This window comes from Lissotriton vulgaris, chromosome 11 (genome assembly GCF_964263255.1).
Source record: "Lissotriton vulgaris chromosome 11, aLisVul1.2, whole genome shotgun sequence".
NCBI classification, from domain to species: Eukaryota; Metazoa; Chordata; class Amphibia; order Caudata; family Salamandridae; genus Lissotriton; species Lissotriton vulgaris.
In genome coordinates, this window is record NC_141699.1 from 214,229,565 (window position 1) to 214,248,161 (window position 18,597).

The 18,597-nt window shown below is 45.6% G+C and overlaps 1 protein-coding gene across 1 annotated transcript in view; it reads left to right on the forward strand.

Annotated features, from left to right (window-relative positions):
- The window catches only part of ANKRD13A (ankyrin repeat domain 13A), a 464,307-nt gene that overhangs the window by 246,331 nt on the left and 199,379 nt on the right, over window positions 1–18,597 (forward strand). Inside the window, exon 11 of the mRNA XM_086943131.1 lies at window positions 13,073–13,230. Coding sequence (XP_086799257.1) covers window positions 13,073–13,230 — 158 coding nt within the window. The remainder of the gene's footprint in view (window positions 1–13,072; window positions 13,231–18,597) is intronic.

The following is an 18,597-nucleotide window of genomic DNA, read 5'->3' on the forward strand; positions in this document are numbered from 1 at the left end:
TCTTCACTGTCTGCCATTTGCACTAGATGTGCTGCTGGAGCCTTGCCGGGTTCTTGACTGTCAGTCATTTGCACTGGATGTACTGGTGCTGTACAGTATGAACAGGTGCAGAGACTGGTGCTGTGCTGTACTGTCTTCACCACCACATGTACGGTACGGCAAATACGGTATCTGCTCACCAGACTGCCTTTCCTCTTCGCAACAACCAGCCAATCACGGCAAGTGCTCTACTGCCTTCGGGAACATTCGGGAACATTCTACAGTCCCCTTTCTATGTCCATGCCCATGTCATGGAGAGAGGAGCGCATGCCAAACGTGTCAACACACCGGGCGCTGCCATCTTCGGCGCTGGCTGCCCGTTATATATTTCGGACGTCCTGCTGCCTCGTCCTGCTGCCTCGTCTGCCTGGGGATGTGCAAGCGGTTGGAGGCGCGTGTACAGCGGCAGCGGCAGTCGAGGTAAGACTCATGGCGCCATTTGCTCGCTTGTGAAGCGGTTTGACACCTTCGAGTGAAGTCCTCGCTATGAAAAAAACGCTCGCTTTCGATACTTGCACAGTTTATGGCGCGGGGCCTGGGTGTGGACGTTGCCAGTGCCGGTGGCTGTATTTTTAACATAAGGTGTGTTGTTTCTGGTTACGTATTTCCTATTGTGAAGCGGTCTGACACCTTCGAGTGAAGTCCTCGCTATGAAAAAAAACGCTCGCTTTCGATACTTGCACAGTTTATGGCGTGGGGCCTGCGTGTGGACGTTGCCAGTGCTGGTGGCTGTATTTTTTAACATAAGGTGTGTTGTTTCTTGTTATTTCCTATTGTGAAGCGGTCTGACACCTTCGAGTGAAGTCCTCGCTATGAAAAAGCGCATGAAAACATACCATAAAATTTGGTACCCGGCGTATAAGACGACCCCCGACTTTCCAGAACATTTTACGGGCTTAAAAAGTCGTCTTATACGCCGGAAAATACGGTACCCCGCCCCACTGGTTACGAGGAAGAGATGACCGTTCCGACCTTCACTATGGCGCTCGCCGAAGAATATAATATTTCCATCCAGCGCACGTAACCCTCCCAGAGTCCAAAGGCTTTCATAATAAAAAACAAGTAGGGCCACTCCAAACTATCGAATGCTTTTGCAATATCCACGGAGAGGATTACCGCCAGTTTGTCCCCGCCATGGTCCTCACCAAGAATTCGTAGCAATCGGCATACATTACCTGCAGTGTTGCTGGTAGGAATAAAACCGGCCTGATCAGGATGAATCAACCGTACCATGTGCGGGAGGAGTCGAGAGGCCAGAATACGGCTCAAGATTTTATAATCCGTGGAGAGCATGGACAGGGGGCGATACGCAGAGGTGTCAGCAGGGGCCTTCACTGGTTTAAGTAGAGGGATGATAACCGCTTCCCTAGCAGAGGTCGGCAGAACCCCCAACTCCCTGGGCAGAACCCCCAACTCCCTGGCCTCTCTAAAGATCAACAGTAATCTAGGGGCAAGGATATCTATATAGGTCGAGTAAAACTCGATGGGCATGCCGTCGATTCCCTGAGTCTTGTTACGCGCCATCTGTTTAATAGTGCACCTAATTTCAGACAGCGTGATGTCTTGGCCAAGGGAGTCAGCCTGTTTCACATCTACGCTGGGTAGTTCTAAATCTCCCAGAAAGTCTTGCATATCGGTTTCACTGGCATGCAGCCGACTATCATACAAATCTGCATAATAGTTACGAAATCGGACATTTATCTGATGCTGGGTGTATTCCATACGTTCCGTCGGGGAGGCCAGCGCCAGGATAGGAGTGTGTCTAGGGAGGGGATTAGCCAACCACACCAACAATGTACCCACCTTATCCCATTCGGCATGCATTCGGGCCAGATAAGCCCTGTGGTCAAAGCACCTCAAGCGTTCTACCACTGCAGCCACGGCATCCTTAGAACTCAAAACCAGTTCTCACGCCTCAGAGTTAGTTGAGTGGGTTCGCTCGGCGTCCCTAAGCTTTCTCTCCGCTAAGTCGATTTCTTGCACTCTCCCACCCATTTAGTAATTTACAAGCCCCGGATCACCAATTTAAAGGCGTGCCACATTATTGCAGTCGTCATGGCTGTACCCTCATTATCACTAAAATATCGTTCTATTCCCGTCTCTAACTCAGCACGAAAGACCGGGTCATCTAGCATCTCCGGACGCAATCGCCAGGACGGTACATCCGGGCGCTCCAGGGGCCAGCAAAAGCACACCAGCAGCGGGTTATGATCTGAGACAGTGCGCAATAAATATTCACTATCAGCTACCATAGTAGCGAGTCCAGCGCTACATAAAATCGCAACAAGTCTCACATGCAAATCATGTAAGGACGAGAAGTATGAATAATCTCGTTCTCCAGGGTGTTGCGCGCGCCACACATCCATGAGTCGCCAGCTATCCTGCCACTGGCATCTGATCTTCGATAACTTATGTATTGGGGCATCAGGCAATGGGGGATGGGATCTATCCATGGTCATGTCCGCTATGGAGTTAAAGTCCCCTCCCAACAGCACCGGGTTCGTGAAGTAGACGGCCATAGTTTGACATGTGAGCAAAGACGGTCGCCTGTTCCACATTAGGGGCGTAGATACTGCAAAGGGTCACATACCGTCCGTGAAGGCGTCCCACAACCACCACATAGCGGCCCTCAGGGTCTACTAACTGGTCAGCCATCTGGAAGGGGGCTCCTGCCCTGACCCAAATCAATATCCCTATCGCAAAAGCCGAATAAGTAGTATAATAAAGCTGCCCTCTCCACCTACGCTGCAATGCTAATCCTTCAGTCTTAGTTGGATGTGTCTCCTGTAGGAATACTATCTGCGCGCCTGCGCGTACCAGATAGGAATGGACCTTGTATCGCCGTTGCATAGAGTGTAAACCCCACAAATTCCAAGTCATACATTTTACATCAGGTAACGGACCCATAATCCAATTGTAGCAACATAGTAGGTCGCCGATCCCTCCAAGACACACCAGTGAGTACCATTTCCCAACCAAGCCTCCCAACATCCCCAACAGCCCCAAACCCACCCTCATTATTACCCCCCCCCCCCCCCCCCCCTTCCCCCAGAACAGGCACTAACATAGTGAATCCTATCCAAACTGACCCCAACACACGCCCTCAAAATAGTATCAAAGGCCTGCTAACTGGGAACCATCTGGTGGGGTTGAACCTAACAGAGCAACAACAGCCAGCCGATGCATCCAGCACCAACTTCCCAGTAAGGTCCGAACCCCCATTGATGAAGGTGACAGCGCCCCCCAATCGATAAAGTAAAAGCATTACAACGACCAGTTGTCCTCACTGGCCACCAAGCGTCCCGGACACCCCAATAGTTCGCAGCTCGGTGCACAGTGAACCGCAAGGTGCGGAGGGGCAGCGCCCTCAGGATGAGTCACAGATTCTACCTTGCTTATCATGGAGCGTCCACCATATCATCTGCCATACCTGTTATCACCCTGGGAAGAATCTGGCTGCCGGTCTCAGATAGCTCAGCGTCTGCATCATCAGCTCCTTTCTCCGAGCCCGTGGACGCCACCGGCGTGGATGACTCAGCCCCAGCAATATTCACAACAGTCTGTAGTGCCACCAAACGTTCTGTCTCTGTCTGAGACGCAGAAGGGCCTCCAGGCACCGATCGTCGAGGTCGCTGCTCCATTGCCGGTCGTCGCGAGGGTAAACCAGCTGCTCTCTTGTCAGCTCGGTATTCCTCCAGCCATGCCCAGGCCTCCTCAAGGCTATTGCTAAAATGTGTTTTACCATCTAGTAAGATTCTCAATCGGGCAGGGAACATCAAAGAATATTGTATACCTTCGTCTCTGAGCGCACGTTTGACCGCCAAAATGGATGTCCTGGCCCGTTGTACTTCGAGCGTATAATCTGTGAATAGTGTGACAGTGCTATTGTCCACAGCATAGGGTCCCGAGGTCCTGGCCTTATGAAGGAGCAAATCTCTGTCTCTATAGTGAAGGAGGCGTGCCACCACCGGCCGAGGTAGGCGTCCAGGATCTGGCGGACGCGCCCGTACTCTGTGGGCCCTTTCCAGTGTTAAAACTGCGACAGACATTCTGGTGCGACCACGTCCCGGAACCAGCGCTCTAAGTAGGCCACCATGTCAGATCCCTCAATGCGTTCCAGCAGGCCCACTATGCCAACGTTGTTCCTTCTATTGCGGCCTTCTGCATCATCAGCTCGCTTCTCCAGGGTCCGCAGTCGGGATAGAACTTCACCCATTTGAGTATCCAGTTTACGCTGTCCAAGCCCTATTTCATCTAGCTTGACCTCTGCCTGCTGCACCCTGTCGGATAATTTTGCATGATCGGCTTTCAGAAGTCCCAATCCTGTCGCCACCTGCGCTATATCCTGTTGTAGGGCTGTTCTAGTGTCTGTTATGGCCTGCAGGATTTGTTCCACCTGGTGTTGGGGGAGTAATCCAGGAGGATCAGCCGCCGGGTCCTGCGGTCCCCACTCTGTCTCCGTTTCCAGGCTGTTCAAAGAGGCGCCCCCCTGCTTTCCCCGGGGTTTCCCCATGGTCCAGCTACGCGGGCATAGCACAGGAGGGGGGGCCTCCTAGGTACATCCGAATTGGCTGTCTGCTTCACTTCTCACAGTGGGGAGTCTATAAATGAATGGGCGCAGCAGCAATTTGCAAGCACTGCAAAACAGCGGGGCAAAGACCGGCCAGTTCCAGCCCCACAGTGCAGCAGGGGCGAGGCCCTCGAAAATCAAGAATTCCAGGAGCTGTAGCCACTGAGAAGGGCACTGTTAATTATAATGGCACAGGCAGTAGTTTCCCAATGAGATACTCCTTCCAACTGATGTTTTGCTATAATAAAGCCGCCCCGTCCCTATGCAACACTGTCCAACCATATACAGTGCACCTGCCAGAAAGTCAATGCGCCACAGGAAAGGGATGCCCAACTGGAATATTTAATAGCCATTGCAAAGTAGGGTTCTGAACTATGCCTCCCAGCGCAGTCACTTCCGCTGTTATTCGCCCATAAACGCTCCGTGAGGGGCACCGGGCGTCTTTACCAGCTGAGCCACGCCGGCAGACCAGAGCTGGCAGCCCGTCGGCCGCTCACCGCGAGCTCGCGCAGTGTCCTCCGCGTGCCGCCCGGGGGGGGGGCGGGGGGTTTCGGGTGTTGGGGGAGGGAGGAAAGGACACAGTCAGCCTCGCCGCTCCTACACAGCCCCCCCGCGGCGTCTCACCTCTGGCAGAGGGTCCAGGGTTCCAGCGGCAGCCACAGGATCACTCAGGGGCAATTGCTGGTTCCGCGCCGCCCCTCCACCGAAGGTCCTCCGGAGGGCGGCAGGTCGATACCACCTCCATAAGTCCACCCCAGCTCCCTCCGCTCGATCCGGCCCACAGGGGGTCCTCATGCTGCATTCGGCGCCAGCAGTCTCCCCGTCTCGCTTTCCGGTCCACCAGGCAGTTCCTCTCCGCAATCGGCGACGCTCTTCCGAAAAGATGACGTCGGCGGTGCTGCCATTTTGAGCACCGGCCGAGTCTGGATTTGGGATCTTCACCGGGACCCCAGGGCACTCAGGAGGCGCTCTCGTCCGCAGCGCGTGCAGGGATAGCTTTCATTATTTCCTCCGCTCAGGCAGGAGTAGGTTTGAGGGACCTGGGCAGCCCCCAAGACATGGTAATCAGCAGAGTCGGTGCGGAGCTACAGGCTCACGCTTCCTCCTCCATTGGCTCCGAAGCCACGCCCCCACCAGTCGTCCTTCGTACACATGCCATTAGATGGGACTCGCCTGTTCGGGGATAAGGCAGACTCAGCTCTCATGTGGTTCAAGGAGAGCTGGGCTATGGTCCTCCCTAGGCCAATCTGCTCCACCTTGTCAACCACACCGGACCTAGTAATCCCTTTACAGCTTTAGAAGGATCCCCATACTGCCAGGCAATCTAACTCTTGCTTGCCGCCCAGTAGTTTTGCGGCTGTGGTGTCATAGTACAAGTAGCCAACATCAAAGGGCCACTCAGTCTCCAGCCGCCCTGCAGCCCCACTAACCAGATCCCTTTGGTGTGCCTTTATTGAATTACAGCCAGCCAGTCGGAGGCAGGATCCGATTATTTCTGCTGGGTTGACAAGCCATTACATCATATAGATCGGAACTGCAAATTGCCTGGAAGGGCTTCCTTTCTATGCCGTGGCAACTTCCATCTCCAGAACAACCGACTGAGGTCCAGCTTTCCGTTTTGAGGCAGCAAGTGCAAGCGCTTTTGGCCAGAGGGGCTATTGTGAAGGCCCCCTTGCAGGAAGTAGGATGTGGTAATTATTCTCGCTACTTTCTGATGCCCAAGAAGGATAAAGACATTTGTCCTATTTGAGACCTATGCCCTCTCAACGCCTTCCCCTGGAAGGAAAAATTCTCACACTGGTCCAGATTTCGCTGCCCTCGGGCCTGCAGGATGCCTGCTTCAATGTATACCCATCCTGCAGACCCTTGGGTGGATCCTGCAGTTCATGGTGTGAGAGAAGCATTACCAGTTTGCTGTGCTCCCCATTGGTCTCTTCAACAGTGCCCCTCTAATGTTCACTAAACTGATGGCAGTGGTGGTAGCCCACCTTCGGAAGTCAGCGTATTAAGTCTTCCCCTACCTCAAAAACTGGCAATTAAAGGTGGGTTTGCCCCAGGCAGTCATCAGCCACCTTCTGACTACAGTGAACCTCCTGTCATCTTTGGAGTTCACTATCAATGAGCTGAAGTCACACATGACTCCGTCTCAGATGCTCACCTTAATCAGCACTATTCTGGACATGGTTCAGTTTTGTGCCTTTCTTCACAGAAATAGACGCCAAGACATTCAGGGTATGATCTCGATCTTTCAGCCTCAGTCCTGGATTTCAATATAGTCAATCCTAAGGACTGCTGGGTATGATAGCCTTCTGCATCCTGCTGGTTGATCACGCCAGGTAGTGTATCCGGGCTCTGCGGTGAGACGTGAAGTCTCAGTGTAGTCAACATCAAGAGAACCTCTTGAACCACATCCAGATTTCAGAGGAGACTGCAAAAGACCTACTGTAGTGGTTACTAACCCACGATTGAGTTAGAGGCAGACCTCTCTTGCTTCCCCATCCAGAGCTGACAGTGCTGACCGATATACCTTTGCTGGGATGGGGTGGGGTGAGAGAGATTGATATCAAAGTCCTCTGGTATTCAGTGGACTCCTGGCTCCATATCAACCATTGGGAGCTGTGGGCCACCTGTTTTGTGCTGAAAACCTCGCCATCCATCAAGGGGAGGTTTGTACAGGTGCTCCCAGACATCACCAACGCCATGTGATACTACAGCAAACAGATTCAGAAAAGGGGGTGGTGATGAACAGAGTGTCTGAATTAAGCAGACCACTCTTACCCAGTCCAAAGATCAGGGCTTGATCCATCACCGTTTTTTAGCTCACTGCACCATCCCAGCTCAGAACTTGGCTATATGCAAATTAGTCTGACCCTGGCCCAGTGCATCATGGGAACAGGGCAGACCAAACTACCAAGCCAATTCTTATACTGGGAAGGAAACAAGCTACCGGGGACCGGTTTCTGGCATTTCAGCCGTCTTCGGCCCGGCTAGCTTGAATCCTGATGGTGCAATGAGCTAGGGACTCACATCTGAGTATACCCTTCCACGCTTATGGTGGACAAAAATGATTCAGAAAAGGGGGTGGTGATGAACAGAGTGTCTGAATTAAGCAGACCACTCTTACCCAGTCCAAACATTTGGGCTTGATCCATCACCATTTTTTAGCTCACTGCACCATCCCAGCTCAGAACTTGGCTATATGCAAATTAGTCTGACCCTGGCCCAGTGCATCATGGGAACAGGGCAGACCAAACTACCAAGCCAATTCTTATACTGGGAAGGAAACAAGCTACCGGGGACCGGTTTCTGGCATTTCAGCCGTCTTCGGCCCGGCTTGCTTGAATCCTGATGGTGCAATGAGCTAGGGACTCACATCTGAGTATACCCTTCCATGCTTATGGTGGACAAAAATGATTCAGAAAAGGGGGTGGTGATGAACAGAGTGTCTGAATTAAGCAGACCACTCTTACCCAGTCCAAAGATCAGGGCTTGATCCATCACTACAGCAAACAGGGCAAGGTAGGGATCATGGCCCCTGTGACAAGAGGCCTTGCGCCTCTGTATTTAAATGGATCTGTTCACCACCAACAAGAACGCTCAATGTCAGCACTTCTGCGTGTTGGAGTGTTTAAGGTGTGTCTCACTCGGTGACACATTCCACCTCAAGTGAAACTCGGAACGCCTGTATGCCTTCCCAGTGATGCTACTCCTGCCCAGAATTCTCAAAAAGATCAGGACTGACTGGGCCTACGTCATCCGCGTGGCCCCATATTGGGCACAGAGAGTATGGAAACCAGAACTCCATGGCATGAATATCTGTCCTACAAGAGGGTCTGCTGTCGCAGCAGCAGGACAGGGTTCTTCACCCGTGCCTTCATAGTCTCCCATTCGTGATTAGCAATTGAATGACGACCTTTGACCTTCCTCTGGAGCTTGATCTTATTTTGGCAGCCAAACGTCCCTCATCAAAAACTGTATACGCCTGTGATTGGGACAAATTTGTTGCTTGGTAATGTACTCGGCAGGTAGACTCCTTCCTGGCCAAGTTATGCAACATTTTGTTATTTGATTTGCCCTTAGCCCAGCAAGGCCTTGCTCTGGGCACAGAGAAAGGGTACCTTTCAGCTCATTCTTCTTTTTTCAGTTGCTGCATCAGCTCTCTTTGCTTGTCTCCAGTAGTTGTGCAAATTTTGAAAGATTTACAACATTTGTTTCCTCCCTCCCCCTTCATCATGCCAGAGCAGGACCTTAACCTGGGTCTCACTTTTCAGTCCAGTGATCAGTGAACTGACTTTTCAGTCAGTTCACTGTTCACTCCAAGACAAACTGATTTTGCGGATGCGGGCACATTTCTTGCCTAATTTTATGACGCAGCTCCACGTCAGTCAAACCTGGTCTGTGTTCTATGCTCCTTCTCATCCCTCTAAGGAAGAGGAGAGACTTTATCTCTTAGACCGCACTGAGCTTCTTCATAGATCATACCATAGAACACTGGGTAGATGTTCAGCTCTTAGTCTGCCTCGCTGTTGTGTAAAAAGGCAAGGCTATGCAGAAGAGAACGATCTCCCGCTGGATAGTGCTCTGCATTACCATCTGCTACACATTGGCTTGAAAGTAACCTCTGGAAGGACAGTGGGCTCATTCTTCCAGGGCTAGAGCTGCTACCTCTACATTTCCATGCGGAATCCCTGTCCTAAGCCAGGAGTCTGCGAGGGCATCTCAATACTTTCACAAAGCACTATTGTCTGGACAGTCTGGTTCACTGAGAAGGGCATTTTACATACTTGATCCTGCATGAAATGCTGCTTTGAATCCACTCACAGACCCGCCTCTAAATAGCTACTGCTTTGCTTTCTAGTCAGAAGGTGAGGAACCTGAGGCTAAGAGTTTCTTTCAGAAGAACAAGTTACTTATCTTCTCTAATGCTCTTTCTGGTAGAGAATATGTCTAACCACTGATTCCTCACCGACCCTCCCATCTTCCCCGTTCTGTGATTGAATTCCATCCGTTAATAGGATCCTAAGTCTAGAAATCTTCCAACAGGTTACACCAATTTGTTTTTGGGCCTCTGTGTCTGGGGGCGCGGGGAGTCTGGAAAGCAACTGACATCAGTGCGCTGGCGTGATACCTTTATAAACTCCACACATCATTTCCAGGGCAGAACAGTATCAACCCAGAGCCACACTGCGCCACCTACCGGTGTGAAGAGGTATTGCAAAAAAGTTTCAGAATCCAGTCTGAAGCCTCGGGAATATTCAAACGGTGGGGATCTGCAGCTAAATAGTCTCTACCAGAAAGACTATTACTAAAGGTAAGTAATTTGTTAATTTTATACAATGAGGTTTGTTTTGTCCTTGAGCTGTAAATCAAATGAACCCAGTGAGTCACACCACACATATTTCATGCATCGCTTTATAAAACTAATATAGTAGCGAGGCACATGCCTTTTCTGCAGTTGGGGGAAAATGACATTTTCAAGACAGCTCCTTTGCCAGACATTTGTCACCAAACTCAGCTGCCAGAGTCTCTTTGTTCTTTATAAACACAGATCCAATTTAATTGGGTGTACTGTTCCCTGGATCACGATCACCAGCATTAAATATACTTTCACTGGTAGTAATGCTACTGGGGCGCACCTCGTTTGACAGTACAGTCAGATTAGGCCATATATTTAGGGATTTGAAAGTACAAAACGTCACCACAATTGCATTTAGGGTTGGTGCCTCTCGGGGAAAAAAAACACCCTACTACCTAGGTGCACATATACAGAGGGATATCACAGACAGTCCCTGAGTAAATCAAACTATATAATCCAATATCCCGGCACTCAGTTGTAACAATTTTAGTTCCTTATATATTACGAATTAAGCATCCACAAGTGACAATTTTGGTTCCTATCGGTAATAAGGTTTTATTAACACACATTGGTGAGCATAATCAAAAAGATATGTACATCAGACAAAGGATAATACAAAAACTGATCAGGAGAGGATGATAAACAAAGTAGATAGGACAGTTGATGTTTTGTATGTCCTCCTTGTCCTGATCCACAAAAGACAACAGCCGACACGTGTTTCGTCACGTCATGTGACTTTATCAAGGCTGCAAAGATAATAATTTATTTTATTTAAAAATGCTTATAAATACACATCATATAGAATTCTATTTCACAATTGGACACTTCTGTCCTTGATTGCAGGAAGATAACTAATAAGCATGAAATGGAAGAGAAAAAGCTCTCAAGAAGGAATCAGAAATTATTACACCCTAAAAGTGACCAGAGCGTTGAGAGTACCTATCTGCTTTTTAGTGCAAAAAATGTGCTGATAACCGTCACCCAAACTCAAGTTGTGAATGGGGCTAACCTTCTGAAAATTTGTAAGACGAAGTTGGATATCTAAGTCTTTGGTCGTCTTGATGAGTTCCAAGATTATACTTTTTGATGAATTACCTATTTTGTGAATATATAAAGGACACATGGTTTTACTATTTTATTCTACCATTATTATGTTCTACTATGGTGTTATAAGATAATAGCACTCACTTTGTCTAAGAGTTTAAAATGCTCCTATTTACTGTAGTTCGTATTTCGGGCCCACGCTCTACGTATTGTTAGTCTCAGGGGCACGGATCCAGAGTGACGCACAGCGTTCTGTAATGCGGGAGAAATTTGGTAATAGTGAGTATTACATCGGGATAGAACTAATTAGGAAGGTATATTGCAACCTTGTATAAAGCACTTACATGTTGGTAATTTGTTATCAGAGTGCGCAAGAGGGACCCCTGTACGGTCTATACCTTTCGTCTGAGTTGTCAAGTAAAGTGTATCCCTCTGAGTTCGTTTATCCTAGAAAAATAATAATGATGGGGACACATAGTATAGTCACACTAGAGTCTCATATCTATAGTGTGATCACTATTAACAAGTTGTAAGAAGTAGCTAAGCCTTACCCTTAAAAGACTCTCATATTAATTTAATTTGGTTTCTCTTTTCTTTAATGCATGGGATGACGACCTCGAACTCGTTTTTCAGTTATGGACTTGTATATTCCTTAACTATTTACTTAAAAAGAAAATGAGTAACAATGGATAAGTTACTAGTGGTTACATTTTCCCACAGCCTGATCTGTTATATACAAAGTAAAAAACGGGGCACCAAATACTCACATGTTAGGGATATTCTCAATCGTAAAGCGTGAGTGGTGGGCTCTGATAAGCCTATTATGAAAAATGTATAATAACAAAAAGCATATCAAAGTAGAGCGTTCGTTTAGCGCATTCTATTTATCCATCAGTACATATTTAAAGCTAAGTGCACAGAGTACATTCACATCGATTTGTGACTGAGCAGCCCCAATAGACACGATATTGTTTGTCTAACTTGATTACAACAAAAGGAGTGCCGTAAGTCTTTCTCATACGCTTGAAGTCTCCGAAATTGCGAGACAAATATGCATATAGTAATCGGAGAAAGGTAATTCTACATCCCACACCCGGAGACTGTACACACCACTACAGTCATTCTGAGAGGAATCCCTAAAAAATTCTAATGTTCGTGTTTCCATAATACCTAACCTCCCGGCGGTGAGTAGTATGGTAGAATAAAATAGTAAAACCATGTGTCCTTTATATATTCACGAAATAGGTCATTCATCAAAAAGTATAATCTTGGAACTCATCGGGACGACCAAAGACTTAGATATCCAACTTTGTCTTACAAATTTTCAGAAGGTTAGCCCCATTCACAACTTGAGTTTGGGTGACGGTTATCTTCACATTTTTTGCACTAAAAAGCAGATAGGTACTCTCAACGCTCTTGTCACTTTTAGTGTGTAATAATTGGATTATATAGCACGATCACCAGCATATTTGTTGCCATTTAATGCAATTTTTTAAGGTCCTAGTTATTGCATCCTTTTCGATTTGGTGCAAACAATTTTTTGCTGTACATGCAGAGTCAAAATAATCTTCCCTAGCACCTAAACTGCTTCTTTTATAAAGTGCAGACCTTTCCGATGACAACTTATGTGGAATCTCTTCAGTGCGTTCTTAAAAGAAGCCTTTATTGAAATAAACATATCTACAAAGGGATTAGTTTATTAGACAACGTTAGACCAATTTTCCATTGTTTCTTAACTGTGTACCTCTTCGTGCTTTCTTTAGAGTAAGCTGTCTATGCAGACTCCATTATCTTCTTTGTATGCTGGTGTAACTCTTAACTCAAAGTAGGTAAACACCATATTCCCTTGATCCATAGAGCTTTTTAAGCCAAATACATTTTGGTGAGCTTTCACACAACATAATCATTCAGTTCCTCATCCGAATTATTTTGAGTGATAATTCAGTTGTCCACATATGCCCAGCTGGTTCAGTGAATATAAGATTTAACTGTGTTAATAAAGGTCATAGTTGCATGTTTTAGAGCATAGTGACTTATTTATGTTCTTGATTTTTAATATACAGATTCAAAGCAACATTATGGATGTGTGAAGATTTTCCTCTTTCTCTGGTGGAGCAGGTTACTCCAATCATTGATCTCATGGCTACCACTAGTGCACACTTTGCCCAACTTCGAGATTTCATCACTTTACAATTTCCGCCTGGATTTCCAGTTAAAATTGGTATAGTTTTACTTTATTTACATTTTGAAGTATCTATAGTGCAATAGAAGTGGTAAAATCAAAGGCACACTTGGTGTAAGAAATTGTTTTATATTACCAGCATCCTGTGCAACATCCTTTTACTGCACAGTGGGTATAACCAGTACAGACCCTTGCCAGAAGGCAAGAACCACAAGAGATTATGTCACCTAAACTTTACACGCAACAGCTGAATGTAGATAGGACAGAAATAAAATCCATTATGTATGATTGTCACAGGTCATTGCCAAAGACTGATATAACTATGACCACATGGAAGAAAATAAGAATAACCTTGGATATGTGTGACATGGAGATTAATTCCCCTATTGCACCATTGTCTAATGTTGTTCATGAGGGCCAAGGCCACCACGGATTTCCAGGATAGCTACAAGCTAGTCACATTTAAATTTAGTCAATCTAAATGGAAAACATTAACATTGTGGTTATCCTAAAAATCTAGCTTGGCTCCAACCACCTAGGATCAATGCTATACACCCCTATTTAATTGGGGCCTAATATTATCTTTTCAGGAACTGAGACACCCAGAGGACCCCAATGTGATCGTTTTTTTGTAGCAGCAGTTCACAGGGACCTCCATCGTCCCATCAAAAAGTTGCAGGACAATGACCTGTTGCCCAATGATACTGGGAAAGATGGTTAATAACCTACAAAAGGAATCAATACCAACACAATAATGTAAATGAACTTTGATGTATCACCAGTTTATGTAAAGTAAATGTATCGATAACATTTTCTAAGGTGAAAATGCTGCTGAAAAGGATTTTAATTTGAAAACCCATAAAGAAAAAGTAATTTAATTGTACAGTAATCTAGGCACAATCCTGTTGTGCAAGTAAATTTACAGTGCAAACATTGGTTACAAGAATTGATGATAGTTGCATTCCATTATTGCGTTAGATATGTTATGGTATGATAACTTAATATAGAACAACGACTCGCCCTCGAAATGGCATCTCGGCGCTTGGATAGGAGATTAGTTAGCCATATGTCATTAAAAGAGACAGATGCCTTAAAGCTTGAAAAATCGATACATGCCTGAATGCCCTGATCTAGACACAGGACTGCAAAGACAAGGTAACAAAATCTAACGTCAGTGTACGATACTATAATTTGGTACGTTAAAAACAGAGAGTAGATAGATGCATAGCAATGAGTTACAGTAAGGTTCGCAGGCAAACGGTCATGACTGATTAGTTTAGCATAAACGTTTGGCGTTCAATAATGTTCTGTGGATTCTGTGTAAGGCTGAATCTCCAGACTTAGTAAGAGTTTCCTAATCATCTGGCTCTTCTTTCGAAAGGTAAGAAGCTTCCTTCTGTTGCCAAGTGTGTTGCCCAAGTTTATGTTCTGCTGGTAGACAGCACAAAATAGGATGCAATCCCATGGAAATAACCTGAAAAACAACCACTTAGAAATAGGCCATGGTGGCGTACAAAACTGACATTTTACTAAACGTAGTCCATTCTTCGTTTTAGAAGCACAGCTGTCCAGGCTTTATTTGGCTCTGAATTCCTCTGAAAATAAATGTAGAAGAGGGGACACCTAATGGGTTTATCAAAATCCAGTTATGAGAATAATCGTAATCTAGTGTTTGCTCCTGTTAGTTTTATTTTCAAGATGGAGAAACTTTCTTAGAAGTTCACAGAAAAAAGCATTGTCACTAAGTACTTGTTATGGGTTATTTACTTCAGTTGGATGTTCTCTTCAACTGTAGGTGTGAAGCAGAGAAATCTTACTAAATGTATTTAACCTATTTTTTTTTAATACTAGTTACCTCCTTTCAAAAATACTTGCGTAATTGGATCATCAAATGCAGTTCCCTTGAGATACTCTTTTGGATATTTTAGACAGAGGCCCTCTGCTATGCTGAAAGCCAAAACACACTTTTCCCAGATGTAGGCACACACCTTTAATTTATTAATTCAAGGATCGGTTGTGAGTGAATGTTCCTCTTAAAAGCACTTATTTGCATGTTGCCATTGCTCACTTGAATCTCTCAACAAAATGTATCTTTCTGTACCTATTACTATTACCCCTGACAAGACTTTTGTCATTTGTAATTTGCATTATTGCTGCCTAGACGGAACTGTATTTTTCCACACAAAATAGAACTAATTTAAATTCCAATTCTGCCTTTTAGAAAATGCCATAAAAAATCTATCTGGCAAAACAGTTAGATGCCATCAACTTCTTGGGACATCTAACTTCTTTCTAGGAAACTATCTCATGATATTTCCCTGAAAGGTTTGACTGGCAGTCTTTAATATGTGGTGTATTTTAACCGATCCTTATTGTGTTGTAATGATTGAGTTTCAATATGGTTTACTTATATGGTTATTGCAGAAACATAATTTTGGTATCATTGTATAGATATGACAAAGACTGTTACTTACATTATTCGCATATTTCTGTTGTCCACCATGTGATATTTATTGACATCCATAAACATTGCCGATCCCCACCTGTTTGCAGGATCCTACAATACTTTACACAGAGAAATATCCCAACAATATTTGGGCAGAAACACGTTTTAATTCTTTCCATGAATTCAATTCAGTCTGAAAATTGGCTTCTTTCAACATTGCGATCATTTAATGGAAACATTGGTTCTGCCCTATTAACACCAACGGCTGCTTAAATACCTCAAAGTGCAATGGAAGTGCCAGTTATGACTGTCATTTTTCCATGCTTTCCTGTAAGAATCTCATAGCACAACCTATTCCTTTTTTTTAGTTCTCTTAAAAATGCTTGTCATAGACTTCTTTCATTTTTATTGAAATCTGTGATAAAGTAGAATCTATGCCAAGGTAACGTGGTCATTGTTCATTTTTAACTGCAGCTTGAGGTTTTTCAACAGGAATAAACATACACTCTTCTTTATCTTCTCGATAGTCATACTACTGAGGAAAGGGACATTTGTCATGCTATATAGCAGACAATGGCATCTCCTTTGCGGCCTACTACCAAGTGTGGCAGAAGTGTAGACCTTCTACCCCAATGTTCCAACACAGCAGCATTTCTAGGGTGTCATTTTGAACCTTATTGGGAACCACTCCAGATACCTTCAAGGCACCTTTTCCTTTTCGGCCTCACAAGCTTGTAACAAATTTCCCATGAATTTTCGAGGCACAAGAAATGAGTTGCTCTTTTGAAAGCTGCTAAAAACCTGGCTGATCTCCTCATGTTAACTGGCAGTGGTAGTATTTTCTCTGGTCATTTACAGTGTCGGACGCTCCTAGTATTAGTTCTGCTCTTTGCAAATCCTGTTTATTCATTCATTTCCTTCACTTGAGTGCCAAGGTTCCATCACAGTGATTACTCCTGTTAGCCATTGTCATCTTCAATGTAAAGATGGTGAGCACCCCCACCAGCAGCTTGCTGGATGTTGAAACACCAATGTCTTTTGAGATTCTGCTCAGCATTGAGGATTTCAGCCTCAGAGCATAGTTTGCACCAGAGAGTTTAGATCATGAGTCCTACCTTTCCAACAAGACCACACTTGATGTTGAAGGCCCCTTCTTCAGTGTCAGGAGCAGTGGCGTTGGAAGGAGGATGCAGTGGGTGCGGGAATCCCGGTTGTCATCACTGAGGGGGGTGACAAAATGGCAAAAATATGTGTTTTAAACCAGGAGTGACAAGAAAGTTTCTGCACCAGGTATCACCTGACCTTGCTACGCCACTGGTCAGGAGGTCTGAAAAAGATGCTTTGTTTACAAAAAGCAGGAAAGATGGAGAAGCATCCAACCTAGGATGCCTATCAACTTTCCAGGTCCCCTCCGAGCCAGAAACCCTCCCTTAAGACAAAAAGGGTAACTGGAGTTCACCATAGAGGTTTTCCTGTCTCCAGTCTCACACTAACAGAGGTAGCAGAAAAAGTATAGGGTGCCGTATATTTCATAAAAGCAGTTCTCTTCTGAATTCTGTAGTAATGTCTGCAGTGGATGAAAATGGCCATTGTCATTGTTTTATTCACTCCTCTGCAGGAAAGTGAGCACATGAACTCATATAGAGAGAACGTCAAAGGTGAATATGAACAGCTAAGATGCTATAAAATGTCCTTGTTAGAGGCCTTATTTGAATATCCAAGGATCTTGTGAAGGAATGCATTTTAGTCTTGAATCAAATTCTCAGTTAAGTAAAGTCATGGCAAATTTTTTCTGCTCATAGGATCAGCTTTATTGCATCCAGCAGGTTTTTATCCTGAGTACTTTCCCTCAAACCAGATCCTTTGTAAAAATGCTATACCTGCTTTTTTGTTTTATTAACAGATTTTATTGCTTTTCAAATAAAGAGCAATAATAACAAAAGACAAAAAAAACAACGACCGCATTAAAGATGCTAGAGGTCATCGTGCCCAACACCCATCCCAAACCCCACTCAACCTCCCCAGAGATTCAACTGACAAGGCTCACCAAGGAATTCAGTGTGGAAAATAGGCCATAATAGTCCAACCATTTGGCCCAAATTTTGGAAAATTTAGCCAGGCAACCCCTATAAACATAGATAGGTTCTTCCAATTTAACGCACCAACCCAATCCCGCACACCATTGTTTCAGTGTCTGTGGTGATGGTTGTTTCCAAATTCAATCAATGTCTCTTCTCCACCAGAGTCGCTAGTTCAACCAGTGTGGAGTCACCACAAAAGCCCCCTAGCCCATCCACCACCCTCAGCAAAGTCACAGTAGGAGTCAGTTTTATGGGAATGCCCAGAACCGCCGAACGTGTAGAGCCCCCATGAACTAATATGGAGTAAGCCGCGGGCACAGCTATGTCATGTGAAAGAAATTGACGTCTGGGGAGTGGCAGAGAATGCAATAAGTATCAGGAAGGAGTGGTGCACAGCTCAATCTCTGAAGGGTCATGTAGATCTGATGGAGGTAGTGCAGTTGAATTATTCTTATCCGTCAGTTACCTGGGAGCCATACAAGCCTCCGGACATTCCATCTCTTATAGTTCCCCAACCCAACATTCCCACCTGTGGCGCGACCACTACAGAGATCCAGGTGCTTTACCTACCAGGGCCCAATATAGTTGATAAATCCCATCCCTTCCCAGGCTCCCCAAATGCAATCTGGATTCAAGAGGGTTACATTCTTGGAGGTCGCATAGATCCTCTTTGTAAGACGCAAGGCCATGTCTAACTTGTAAGTAGCGGTGGAATTCAGTGCTGGAGAGAGAGAATTGTGTCTGAGGTTCTGTGAAGGATTACATAGTGGACCGTGCCAGATGTCGGCCAACGTGGAGATACCAATTAGGTTTCATTGGGTAAAGCCCTTGAGGCACGCCAACTGCTATATTCAGCGACCCCTCCACGAGGGAGTCATC